Source organism: Octopus bimaculoides, chromosome 7 (assembly GCF_046866305.1).
Source record: "Octopus bimaculoides isolate indiv1 chromosome 7, ASM4686630v1, whole genome shotgun sequence".
Classification (NCBI taxonomy): Eukaryota; Metazoa; Mollusca; class Cephalopoda; order Octopoda; family Octopodidae; genus Octopus; species Octopus bimaculoides.
Window position 1 is genome coordinate 29,933,524 of NC_142934.1, and position 14,396 is coordinate 29,947,919.

Sequence of the window (14,396 nt, forward strand, 5' to 3'; positions counted from 1 at the left end):
CCCCATTGTGTCTTCGAATGTCTGACAGTGTGCAACAGTAGATGCAGAAAGAAGCACTCCTGCTGATTAGGGTGCACAGTACACACCTGCCCGATGGTCCCACTTACAACACAGTATATTCTTCCCAGCCCTCAACGTGTGCTCCTTGCTTGCGTCTGTTCCACCTATTGTGTGTCCAGACACAGTACACATACGCAACATACAATAGTGTTCAGACAAACAAATCACATTGGCATAATTTGTAGAAAGCTGTTAAAGTGGTTTCTAGTGGATTCAGAATTATGTTTTGAGCATTGTCTTCTGTGAAATGTACACGCTGGCCATTTTCAAGATGTACAGATACCACTGTTGGATGCCACTTGTGGATTTCAAAGCCCTCGTTAGAGGAAATATACCTGACCAACTCATATTGCTGGATTTCATCTGGCTGCCTGCCTTCCTGTTCAAGTCCAAAAACTGCCATATCTGAGCCCTTGATGATGTATTTACATACATATTTAATAATTTTTATATTGTTAACATGGGCCTACGATGTTTTAGACAGCAATGGGTTGTCAGACGCAATGTACCTGTTGTCAATTTCCATCTTTTGATCATTAACTTTGAGCTTGGTAGTGTTTAGGGTGATAAAAGGAAAATGAATGGGTTATTTCCCTTGGTTTTTAAAGGAAAATATATTGATTATATATGTAGACCCCTTCTAGGTACCCTAGCCATCCAATTATAGATTTTTATTAAACTTCAATGAGCCTAGTAACAAACTGGATGTTACTTGAACATGTTTGCAAAGTTTCATGAAAATTTGTTAACGAGTGTAGATGGCAACTTGACACAAACAGACAACTTGCATTTATGTGTGTGTGTGTGTGTGTATATGTATGTATGTATAAGTTCTTAGGAAGGCAGAAAGATAAGGTGTTGCCAATGCAGCACTGAACCCAAGCTTTAGGTTATCTGCACTGTTGGGTTATAGTCTTAATTAAAATAGAAATTCTTCAGGTGTAGAAGATCCAAGTGCCACAACAGTAAAACTATTGTGTGGGTTTAGCAAAGAGTAAACTATTGTCCCAAAAGATGTGGTAAAATCTTTCTTCATCTTCTTTTTTGGATTATGTATATGTTTGTATATATGCGCATGTGTGTGTACATATATGTATGTATGCATGTGCATATATCATGTGTGCGTGTGAGTGATTATAATTGCAGCACCATTTAGTGTTCATCTTCCATGCTGGCTTCAGTTGGGTTGTTCAGCATGATCGAGTGAGACAGAGGACTGCATCAAGTTCTTTGAACATGAGTAAAAGTAAATATTGTACAAATGTGGAGCATAATTTTATTTATTTCTCTGTACCTTGTTCTGGAAATCAGTATTTTATAATTCCTGAACGTGAGGAGTTGCAAAAAGATACTGTGAAAGAATTTTGATATACCACTGACACTACTATCTTTGCTTAATGTTTCTCACTTGTGTCACTCACAAATGCATGTGAAGTTATGATTTGGGTAGTATTAGAACATCTTCATATGAAAGGGAGTCAACTCTTTTCTTGACAATTATTCATATTTTCAACCAAAGTTTAGGTACCAATTTTCTGCTTTAATTTTGAGTATTGAAATTCTTATTGTCCTAAATGTCAGGTATAGATTCAACCAGTTTGCATCTTACAACCATTAACACAGGTATACATTTGAAAATTTGCAGTGTAAATTTTAACATGAAGTCAAGAAAAAGACAACTTTTTCTCTCATATTTGGGATATTGAGAGCAGGGTGGGGTTCTTTTTTTTGCATATATGTAGTATTGCATTTCTTTGCCTTTACTGCAATATTCCATTTTATTATTGTAGGATTGCTTTCTCTTCTGTCTTCTAGAAACAAAATGTGTTTTGAAAATTATGTTGCACTTGTCCATAATTCTGAACCTAAATTAATGTGTGTGTTATGTGAATCTTGTTTTAAAAGTGTTTTCAGTTAACCCAGTGTACATTTTATGGTACCATCAACTGATTTGGTGTGTAATCTATATGTTATTTTATTCGATAGGAATTGTGTGCCCAGAGAGCAATACCAGGTTGTTTTTGTAGTGTTTATGGATTTTAGTTTATGATTAGAGAATTGTTATCCTATATTCCGAAAGAAATACATCTATCCTTAACAGAATTTCTATTGAAGACTTCATGATATTTATTCAAAGTAGGGAAAGTATACTGATTAGTGTTGAGAAGGTTCTTACTAGATTTAATGCTTACATTTAAACTATAAGGAGGGTTATATCAAATTATTTTTGTTTTGTTTTTTTTACGATTTCATATGAACTATTTCTTTGTTTCACCTTGGCAGTAAAACCACTTCTATTTATTGTAGCACAAAGTTGCTACAATGGGGATATTACATTTTTTAGGACAAGCTCTTCAAGTACATAAGTGCCAGTAGCTGGACCTGTTTGAAATGTACATAGGATGATAAAACTATTATGTACACTATTGTTCAGTCTATGTATTACTGACTTGTGAACTTTTGTTGAACTGCTGCTGTTTCATATTGGATAAATCCAGCTATGAGCCAAGTCCATTGTGAAAATCACTGTGTCATCTTCCTTTAGCAGGAAGTAACAGCTAGTCTTCCTCTACCTGGAGTTATAGTGAAAAAAGTTGTATGATGGGCTTCTCTGAAAGGTTTGAAAATGGGTTCTTTCCTGTCTGGTCAAGCTCTCATCAGTTTCTTTAGAAAACTTGAAGAGGATAGTGAGGGTAGAGAGCAAGGTGCTACTTTTTAGTTTTACAAAAGGTGAATGAAAGTGGTATGGCTGAATGGACCTGTACAGAGTATACTTTGCCAAGTAGGAAGAAAGAGTTTTGGTAAGGGTACTTTCTTCTATGTACCCAGGTTGTTTCAGCTCCTTACATTCTGAGGTCATATATCATCAAGGTTTACTTTGCCTTTCATCCTTTTTTGGGGGAAGGGGGGGTCAATAAAATAAAGCGCCAGTCAAATACTGGGGTGAGTGTAATCAACTTGCCTCCTGCCCTCGAAATTACTGGCCTTTTACCAAAATTAAGAAGAATTATTATTCTTATGGTCTGTTGATTGGAAGAATTGGTACAGTACAGGATATAATAATGCCTTACAGTTTTTACTCCCCCTTTCATTATGCTCTGAATTCAAATCTTATTGTGGTTGGGGTTGATACAATTTATAGGGTCATCTATGCCAATTGTTCCCTTCTCTTCCAACTTTGTCCCTTTGTATTACAAACCATTATTATTATTATTAATAAGGCAACAAGCTGGCAGAGTTGTTAGTGTGCCAAACAAAATACCTGGTGGTATTTCTTCTTATTCTTTATGCTTCCTATTCTCTATTCCACCGACGTCAACTTTGCCTTTTATCATTTTGGGGTTGATAAAATAAGTATCAATTAATGTAACCGACTTACCCCTCTCCTCAAAATTAGAAAAAATTATTACTATCATTATTTATATTGATGGAAATGGCACAGGAACTGAATTAAATACCTGTCAGTGTTCAGTTCCACATTTTAGTTTTGTGTTCAAATCTTGTTGGAGTCAGCTTTGTTCTTCAGGTTTTTCATAACATAAGGGACAGAAGTTGATGTAAGTGATGATACTTGTTTCATACTGGGTAAGAAATTATTCATTTTTATTAGGGTTGGTTGGATGACAAAAACAGCATTAATTGTTCAAATCCTGTTAGTTAACTTTGCCTTTCATGCTTCTGGGGATCACCAAAGAGGTTTATGGAAAAGCAGACAAAAGAAAGGTGATAATAAGTAGAGTACTAATCTAAGTGCATTAGTTTTGTCCTTGTATATTATAAGTTCAGATCCTTCCAGTGCATGTTTTAAACTTCCATTTCTTCTGTAGAAAGATCAAGAAAAATAAGTGTCAGTTAATATATACTAGGCATTGAATCAATCAACCATGACATTATCCTGCAAATGTCAGCCATGTGTAACCAGTCAAAATGAACCATTATTATTAAATAAATTTATATTTATGTAGGTGTTTGCTTTCAGATGGTCATGCTGCAGAAGGAAGACAAACTTATAAGATCGGTGCTGTAAGGCACATACATACACATATATAAATTTTCTCTCGCACACACAAGTATAAATGCTCTCTCTCTTTCTCTTGCTCTCTCTCTTTCTCTTGCTCTCTCTCTTTCTCTTGCTCTCTCTCTTTCTCTTGCTCTCTCTCTTTCTCTTGCTCTCTCTCTTTCTCTTGCTCTCTCCCCGCTCACACACGCATACATACTCACCTGTATGTGTACATTTGCACACACCTATAGATATAGGGTTATCAAAAGTTTCTACTATTCTACTTCTGAGTACCACAGTACTACACCCACCAGTTGTTGGATAGATCCGCTATAGTAACAGCACTAGTAAGTAATCGTGATAGTACCTGTAGCAATAGTAGTTACTGGCCTAGCTATCTGTGTGTGTGATGGGGGTGGGAATGGAGTTATACTGATTGGCAAATTCAGTTCTGGGTAGTAAAAGAGACCAGTGAAGTGATAGTTTGTTCATCAGTTGTAATATTCTAGTGGGCAGGCTTCTCCACCACCACCACCACCACCCTCCCTTTGATATTGTAAAGATGTATTTGACCTACTTGAGAAACTCTTAGTAGTTAGTACCTAGTTGTTCTTGTTGTGGTGGGTGGGTCGGTTTGCTTAGGTAGGGGAGTGTTTGCATAAATCTTTTTTATTTATTTACCTATTTTATTTTATGTTCTACTACTACTGCTTCTGCATCACTATCTATCTCTGTGAATGTATATAGTTAGGTAGTGTGTGGTGGTAGAGAGAATAAAGATAGGGAAAGTGAGAGAGTGTGAATATAAAGATAGGGAAAGTGAGAGAGTGTGAATATAAAGATAGGGAAAGTGAGAGAGTGTGAATACATGAGACCACATGACAGCAACTCACTCACTGTAGCTATAGTAGTAGTTGTAGTATCAGTAGTAGTAATAGTAATACTAATTGTGGTGGTGGTTATGGTGGTAGTAGTAGTTTTATCAGTGGCAGCAGTTTAAAGCTCATTGGGCCAGGAACCTGAAAAGCAGCAGCAGCACTTCAAGTTTCTTCTTCAGTCTCAGACAGGGTCATCTGGTTACCATAGTTTGGTGGAGTTGTTAAACAACAATTTCTGTAGTATTAATTAATCCACTAAAAAATAAGACAAAAAATAAAAAGAAACAGAAAATAAAGGAAAAAGTGGACGAGGTTTAGTTATAAAGACCTAATGGTTTGGCCAACCTGAAAGAAATAATAATGATAATGATAATAAGTTTTAGAGTTTGAAAATGAAGTGAAAAGAAAACAACAAACATAAGTAAACACACACACACACATACATATATCTGGGACAAATAAGGTAAGTGTTAATTTGATACAGCTGGAGTTAGGTTGTGCACTAACATCAGGGTTACTTTTATATTGAAGGTAAGAACAGAAAAAGAAAACAATGCTGTAGTTATTGAAAATATTAAGTCCACTGAAGTTCTTGTCTGCTAGAAATTTCTTAATTTCAACACAGTATGTGTGTGTTTATATCTGTTGTGTGTGTGTGTGTGTGTGTGTGTGTGTGTGTGTGTGTATATATACAGACAGTGTTGGAACTCTTTTAAACAAAATAATATATATATATATATATATATATATATATATATATATATATATATATATATACTTCCAACCTGTTGCAGTCACGTGACTTAACTTCCAAGAAAACTTAGCTTATTCATTTATTATGTTTCTTATTCACTCACTCACTCTTAAGTTCTCTTGTCATATATCTTTGTGTGTGTATCTGTCCACATTCACTGTTAAGTTGGATTAGCACAGGTGTGTGTATGTACCAGTGTAACATTGGGCAGATAGATGGTAAGAAGAAACTTCGTTAAGCCTTACTAATTTTATTTCAATCTAATGGAAAACAATATTAATAGTAATATTTTTTATTTGTTCATTTTATATTTATTTCAAGCATGCCGCCTTTATTTTTGCTTCTTTACGTGGCTTTGTTTATCTTTTGTATACCTGTATCTGTCTACCTGTCTTGTTTGTTTATTTTTGTTGTTGTTTTTCTTTCGGAGGTGTTAAATTAGTTTATCATTTATACAAGTTAACCTTTTGTTTTGCTACAACTGATAGATATTATATATAGATTTTTCTGGAAAATTTTTCATATCTACATGTGTTATACATTTTACTTAACATCACTCAATGATGGTAACATGAACTTGTTGATTTTAAAATATAAACACCATGATACAATGCTTTAAAAATAAACCTTGCTATAAAAACGGAAATTTTTGGGGCACATGATTTTCAGTAATATATAATATTCTTATAACTCTATTACTTAGATCAATCACCTTGTCAACACAAACACTCCTGCACACACACACAAACACACACATACAGCATAAATATACAAACTTATAACTATACCATTACGCATTTTTTGTGAGCCATGACTAATGTTTTATGCTAATAAACTTTAGTGCAGAGGTAAATGTTTGAATTTGCATATCTCTTCAACCCATACCTATATATATATATATATATATATATATATATATATATATATATATATATATAAGCTGTTAGGACTATGAAAGGGAAAAAAATTAACATTTGATAGAAATATAATGGGTGTTTTTTCATAAGAAGCATTAATTGGTGAATTTTTGGTTGTCTTTTTTCTCAGTGAAATTAGTTAATGAATAATCCTGATCTAATAGCATAATTCTGGCTTTAAAATAACAGATCCAGATATGAAGATATAGGAGATATCAGTTTGGATCAGCTTATAATGAATATTTCTAGCAATGGCTTACCCACCTTCATTGTGGTACATTCATTCAGTGCTTAACCCTTTTGATACCAACAGCCTGAGACCACCCTTGGTTCTTTGATGTAACTTACTGTTTTAAAGTCATCTAAATTAAAATCTTCCCTCAAAATTCCATGGTAATCTGTTCTAAACTGTATCTTAATAATGACAAAATTATTTTACTAAATTATTTATTATTTTCATTATTTTTAAAATTAATTCAAACAAAAGCAGTATATTTCAACAGAAATATGGTAACTAAAGTGATCTAAAAACTTTCCATCAAAATTGCATGTTAATTTATGTTTCAAACACCACATCAATAACAATAAAATTATTTTACTAAATTCTTCATTATGTTAAAAATTAATTAAAATAAAAGGATTAAACATGCAATTTGTATTTCATGAAATAGAACTTGGGCAGGTGGGAAAGTGGCTAATAATGGCTTAGGTTAGAACTAGTTATGTCAGATTGCTTAAATATTGATTAGATCATATGTATTTGTGTTTAAGTACAGGATACCAAATATTGTAATTATAATTGGTAATTAATCTACGAAAAAAATCCATTGTTAATTATTTTAAACACTTGTCTCCAGTTACTTTTACTGAAATTGAACTAGCTTAAATCAATTTCTGACATAGGTAGAAGGCCCAATATTTGGTGATAGGGGCTAATCAGTTAAAGTGATCCCATTACTTGTCTGGGACTTTATTTTAGTAACCATGGAAGGATGAAAACCAAATTGATCTCATCAAAATTTGAATATGGAAAATAATGGGCTAAACTAAAAACCACTCTAATAATTCTGCCAACTTGCCACAAGTTTATTTTAAACACACTTTGTAGATCGATATATCTTTATAGATCAGAATAGCATATATACATCCAAGCACATACATTTACAGTTAAAATAGCTCAGTAGGTAACTCATTTGACTACTAGCTCATGAATCAGGGGATCATATCTACTGCAGGACATTTACAATTCCATTTTACCTTGCTTCAGAGAGCAGGTACCAGTGGTGTTGTATCAAGGTATATATTTGTCTGTTGCTTGAGAAGACATTGCGTGTGTACAAGAAAGATAAAACTTAGGGAGGGTTTAAGAGTTAGGGTTGTTTATCAATATCCTAGTTCATTGATTGGCTTCAGGTAGGTCAGCTATTAAATAGTCTGTCTGACTTGTGTCTAGGCTTGCTTTTATTTTCTTCTGCTTATATATATGTGCCTGCTACTATCTGTTAGTTGTTGTTAACTTAACTGAAAATGACATTCTGTTTTGATATGACTTTTTTCGATCTATGTTGATTAGTCACAGCAATAGAGAGTAACCAAGTTAACATCTGCTTTAGTAGTGCTTGACTACTACATTTGGTGCAGTCCGTCTTTTCGTTACTATTTATTATTTAGTGTAGTGTCCTTTCTATTATATCTTAATGTCAGTTAATGAAATAATTAAAAATAATTAAAAAATAGAAATAATTTCGAAGTTTTTTTTTTATATGTAAATGGTTCATAAACTCTATCTGTTCATTTTGTCTGCAAATTTGGTTATTTGCATGAATTAGTCAAAGGGCTGTAATATAGTTTATTGTTATTAATACCTGTTAAATTTTCTCCACAGATTCCTGGGTAAGTCCTTATACAGACACTCAGGAAAATGGCCATAGACATCTTCCATCAACAGGCAAGTAAAGTAATAATAATTACATTTACAAGTATAAATTTTTTTTTTTATTGCTCGATCCCCTAATGTATAGATTTAATTCTTGAAGCTGTTTTTTTCTTTTGTTCAACCTAAGTTTTGAAAGAATGAAAAAATTCTATAAGACTTTAGCATTTATTATTATTTAACCCAAAGTAAACCTTGATCAAGGCAAACTATGATCAATGATATTCTAACAGTACCCACCCAGACTTATTTTCAGGTAGAATATATCTAGGACTATATTATCCAAATGTGTTCTTTAGGGTATGATTAGGGGGTTCCCTTTGCCTGTTATTTTGTAGCAGATTCAGTGACAGTATAGATTCTCACTCAAAGGTTCATTAGCATTTATGATAATATTAATAGTGTTAGATATATATGAAGGTACTTGTGTTGTATAGTGTTATTGTAGAATTGTGAGACTTTTGAATGAACCCTTTCATGCTTCACCACACACATACACACACACACAGAGTAAGTTATGTGATTGGACAGCTGGTGGAAAGCAGTTACAAAGGCAAGGACTACAGCTTGATGAATCAGACTGCACCTTAGCTATTCTGGTATATTCTATATTGAACCTTCAATATTTATCTATACTTTGTTCTATAAATGTTCCTTGTGTATTTATTGTCACATTTGAATTCTTATCTGTGAATTATTTACCTTATAACAAATGGTATTGCTGATAGGATTGTGAAATGACGAAACTGTGAGAGTTTGATTGCTATGAGCCAGTTATCCTCGTGTTAACCTTTCTGACATCTCTCAGCAAACACATACATAGCTTGCTTACTATTCAAAAGGGATATTTAGGCCAGGTTTTCACACTCTTTATTTATATTGCAGATTGAGTTAAAGCAAACTTTTGCTCGGTGTGTGATTTCTGTCTGTACTGAACTCACCTTGGGTCCCCTGCGTTAGCATTTGATAGACATACTGCACTAGTCAAACTTCTGACATCAGTGCCATCACACTTCACACCAGGTAATGAACTACAGCTAAGGGATGGCCAGATCCATTTTCCATTGCTTGAACAAGGAAACTACTATTATAGCTAAATTGTCTGTGTGAATGAATTATTGACCTTATAGCAATATGTTTTTGTATATGTTCAGCTATAATCAGTATAATCAGATAAGAATGATATAGTATAAGAAAAACCTTCTTTTTGCATAACTTAGGATTTTCCTACTATAAAATGTTACATGTCAAGAGTGCAGGATATAGACCTAAATACGGAGGATTTATCACATTTACATACTAACAAGCTAAACATTTATTTTGCATGCAAAAGTAACCCAAAACATTTTTATTTATAAAGAGAGGGAAAAACTTAATCACATTTTATCCAGATAAAACAGTAACTGACATACTGAAACCAAGAAAATTACAGGATTGTATGAGCCTTGGAAAATAGCTTCATTAGAACTAATTAACTTATACTATTCATTTTTATTTAAATTTTATTTCAATTTTCTTTTCAAGACAATATCTTGAAACATATAGAACTAAGCACAAAAGTATATAGTCTTGGATGCTGTAATATTAAATTGGTGGGAAAGAAATCTTCTGATTGGATAGTACTCATGCTATCTATTCTCTCACAAATAGGCTGATGTCTGTAGATTTAACTATCTTATTTGACTATCTCTTCTAGAGACACAAACACTTGCAGCAGGATTGAACTTACAAACTAGCCTTGTTTTCTATGTTAACATGTAACAGTTTGGTTACAAAAAGTTTTTCAAGTCCTTGAAATATTGGAAAATGTATTCTATAACTACAGAACCTTCCTGTTAACAACTAAACCATATTGTAAAATTGGAACAGTACTAATATCTTGGCTATTAGGTCTAGGTTGAGTAATATGTGTTGTAAATCAAAGCAGCAAGCTGACAGAATCATTAGTGCATCAGATAATGTGCTTTGTGGCATTTCTTCCATCACTTTGGGTTCTGAGTTCAAATTCTGTCAAGGTCAACTTTGCCTTTCATCCTTTCAAGGTCAATACAATAAGTACCATTTGAGCCCTGGGGTTGATGTAATTGACTCAGCCCTTCCTCCTGAAATTGCTGGCCTTGTACCAAAATTTTAAACCATTTTAAGGCAGGGTGCTGGCAGAATTGTTAGTGTGCTGAACAACATACTTTGTGACATTACTTCTGGTTCTATGTTCTGAGTTAAAATTCCACCATAGTTGATTTTTGCCTTTCATGCTTTCATAGTCAATAAAATATGTATCAGTTGAGCAGAAGGGTTGATGCAATCGACTTATCCCCTCCCCCTAAGATTGCTGGCCTTGTGCAAAGGTTTTAAACCATTATGTATCTTAAATCACTGCCAGTTAAAAAAGAATTCTTAGTAAGCTTGCTTGTTTCACTTTCAGAGAAACTAAAGCTTTCTGAGATTTTAGAGCAGTTGTTCTCAACCAGGGTCCATATGACCCTGGTGAGGTTCATATAAGATTTTGTTGGTGAAATTCATGTGCAATAAATTGATTATACTTCTAGAATATGCAAAATATTTTAACAATTCTTTATATCATCATCGTCATCGTTTAACGTCCGCTTTCCATGCTAGCATGGGTTGGACGACCAATTACTAATAATATTTAATTATAAAAATATACTCTTTTACTTGTTTCAGTCATTTGACTGTGGCCATGCTGGAACACCGCCTTTTAGTCGAGCAAATCGACCCCAGGACTTATTCTTTGGAAGCCTAGTACTTATTCTATCGGTCTCTTTTTGCCGAACCGCTAAGTTATGGGGACGTAAACACACCAGCATCGGTTGTCAAGCAATGATGGAGGGACAAACACAGACACACACACACACATGCATATATATATATACATATATACGACAGACTTCTTTCAGTTTCCATCTACCAAATCCACTCACAAGGCTTTGGTCGGCCTGAGGCTATAGTAGAAGACACTTACCCAAGGTGCCATGCAGTGGGAATGAACCCGGAACCATGTGGGTGGTAAGCAAGCTACTTACCACACAGCCACTCCTGCACCTATAATAGGATTTTTTTAAACATCGAATGGCTAGGAGGGTTCACCTGAGTAAAATAGGAATCAAAGGGGTCCATAGGGGAAAATGGTTGGAAGACACTGTTTTAGAGTATAGAAGCATTTTAAACCCTTTGCTAATTCAAAGCATTTTCATGAGTTTATCCAAAATGTCCATGTTTGTTTTCTGACTTTTAGTTAGCCCTTGTTTCATGTGCTCTGTGCAATATGTTGTTTTCCCTTCATAAGTCCCAAGTTACTCTGGTAGTTGAAATAAACTGGGAATATGTATCATATGATGCATGGACACCATGGAAATATTTTTGTGTACCATGTGTGATATGCAGGACAGGCAAGAATTAAAAAAAAAGTACCTGTGAAATTAATTTATGCCCCTGATATTATGTCCTTTATTAAATAGTAAGAGCTCTGTTACTTTTATGAATCCATGTAAAAAGAGAAAGTAAAATGCTTTATACACTAACCTGCAAAATGCTTAGCAGTATTTTGTCTGTCTTTACATTGAGTTCAAATTTCATTGAGGTTGACTTTGCCTTTCATCCTTTCGGGGCTGATGAATTAAGTACCAGTTGTGTACTAGGGTCGATCTAAGTGACTGGCCCCCTCCCCCAACATTTCAGGCCTTGTGCCTAGAGTAGAAAAGAATATTTTTACAGCTATAAAATACTTGCAAAGATTAAAGTGAAATGGTTATTTTACAACAGGTGGTATTTTCTGTCGTGGAGAGTTTATAATTTGTAATGATAATAATTTATTTACAACACTAACACAATTCTGGGCAATACAATAGTATACAATACAAGCTTTAAAATAGGATGTCTTACACTGCACCTATTCAGAGCACACAACATGACATCCATTTAAATAATTATACTAAAATATTAAATAGTTGTTGGTTGAAATGCTTGAAATCCCATGCATACATCATTATCATCATTGTCATCATTTTAACATCCACTTTTTCATACATGTATGGGTCAGATGGAATTCATTTAGGAAAATTTTCTCCAGTATTGAATACTTTGTAAGATAAATTATTGATTTACTAAAATTATTTCTGCATCCAGAAAAGGTAGAAAAATTACTTTGTGGCAACTAGGGTCCAGCTCCAAATAAGACAATGAAGATAATGTCAAAAGTTCTCCAAAATTGACATGACATTAAGAAAAAGACAGTCTGATAATCTGGAGGCAAGAGGAAAGGATAGCTTCTATGTTATTTAACATATTTTTAATTGTCATTGTTCAAATATATGTCACTGGCCACTCTGAGTTATTTCTGTTAGCTCATTTTCATTTCATTTACGAAAATTACATAAATGGTTGGGAGAATACATGATAGGGGGTGTGAGGGTATAGAAGGAGCAATGGACAGATTGTGGAGATGTATGTAGAATACTAAGGCAAGCAGGTTGCATACAATATTCTATATTTCACAAAGTATTTTGCCAAGCTTGCAAGAGAGATTGGGTCTTCTGCAGCACTACATATCATTTATCAACACTGTCTTCTATACCCTCTGTCAGTATGTGATCATTTTTCTCATTACCTCATCCCATGTCTTTTTCAGTCTCCCTTCCCAACTGGTATCATTTATTTTGAGTGTTCAGGACTTGCTCGTGCAGCTATCATCCTTTATGAATACACCACATGTCCATACCATCGCACTTTCCTATCTTGCATGTTACATCTGATCCACACTATACTTAGTTTGTCTTGCAATTCATCTTCTGTGGAAACAATGTTTGATCATGGGAAATATTACCTTACCTGGAAGCAAGTGTGGGTTGGCAACAGGATGGGCATCCTGCTGTAGGAAATCCACCTCAACAAATTATGTCCTATCTGTACAATTATGGAAAAGTGGATGTTAAACAATAATTACACACATACATGACAAATAGTTTGATGAAATTTTATTTAACAATAAGAAAATTCTAATATGAGAAATTGTTTTGTAACTTGAAAACATGTAAATAATTTATATTATTATATTTAATAATAAATAAATTACTTACATGTCTGCATTAATGCAAAATGCCAAAAAATCCTTCAAAATAATGCAATGACAAAGGAATAAACAATTATCTTATGAACTTCATTAGCTTACGGTTGTTTCTGCTATAAGATGCAATGAATTCATTGTTTAGTGCCTGAGTAACATCTTACAGCTTCATTGGAGCCTTGAATATGAAGTGCAGTTTATTTGGGAAAAGAATTATATTTGTGCATATATATAGGAAAAAGCATTACCAATGAGAAAGCAAACATGTATGTGGAGAATGAAAATCAAGGGCTCTTCCCATAAATAGAACAAGATTAACTTTTAAAGTGTATATAAAGAAAGGTACATCCAGATTTAGATAAATGGTAATTAGATCTAACAGTAAAATTATATGTACACACACACACACACACACACACACACACACACTCACTCACTCACTCACTCACTCACTCACTCACTCACTCACTCACTCACTCACTCACTCACTCACTCACTCACTCACTCACTCACTCACTCACTCACTCACTCACTCACTCACTCACTCACTCACTCACTCACTCACTCACTCACTCACTCACTCACTCACTCACTCACTCACTCACTCACTCACTCACTCACTTGTATGTATGTATGTATGTATGTATGTACTTATAGAAAAACTGTGAGATAAAATTAGCATGAATTCAAATTATTAAAATTTATTTTTTACTAAATGTAACCTCTTATTTAAAACAGTAATGTCTCCTTTTTAAATACTGCTATCAGAGC

General features: G+C 33.8%; 1 protein-coding gene across 4 annotated transcripts in view; it reads left to right on the forward strand.

The window, feature by feature from the left end:
- LOC106873835 (disks large homolog 5) overlaps window positions 1-14,396 on the forward strand; it is a 191,427-nt gene that overhangs the window by 54,328 nt on the left and 122,703 nt on the right. Inside the window, exons 1-2 of one of the 4 annotated variants that reach the window (XM_089355089.1) lie at window positions 4,961-5,401; window positions 8,495-8,557. Coding sequence is in view for 2 of the 4 variants with exons in the window: in XM_089355088.1 (XP_089211214.1) it covers window positions 5,880-5,910; window positions 8,495-8,557 (94 nt within the window). In the remaining 2 variants the exon portion in view is untranslated. Of the gene's footprint in view, window positions 1-4,960; window positions 5,470-5,720; window positions 5,911-8,494; window positions 8,558-14,396 lie in introns of those variants that run through there. The other 3 variants (XM_089355090.1, XM_089355088.1, XM_089355087.1) reach the window with 3 other exon arrangements.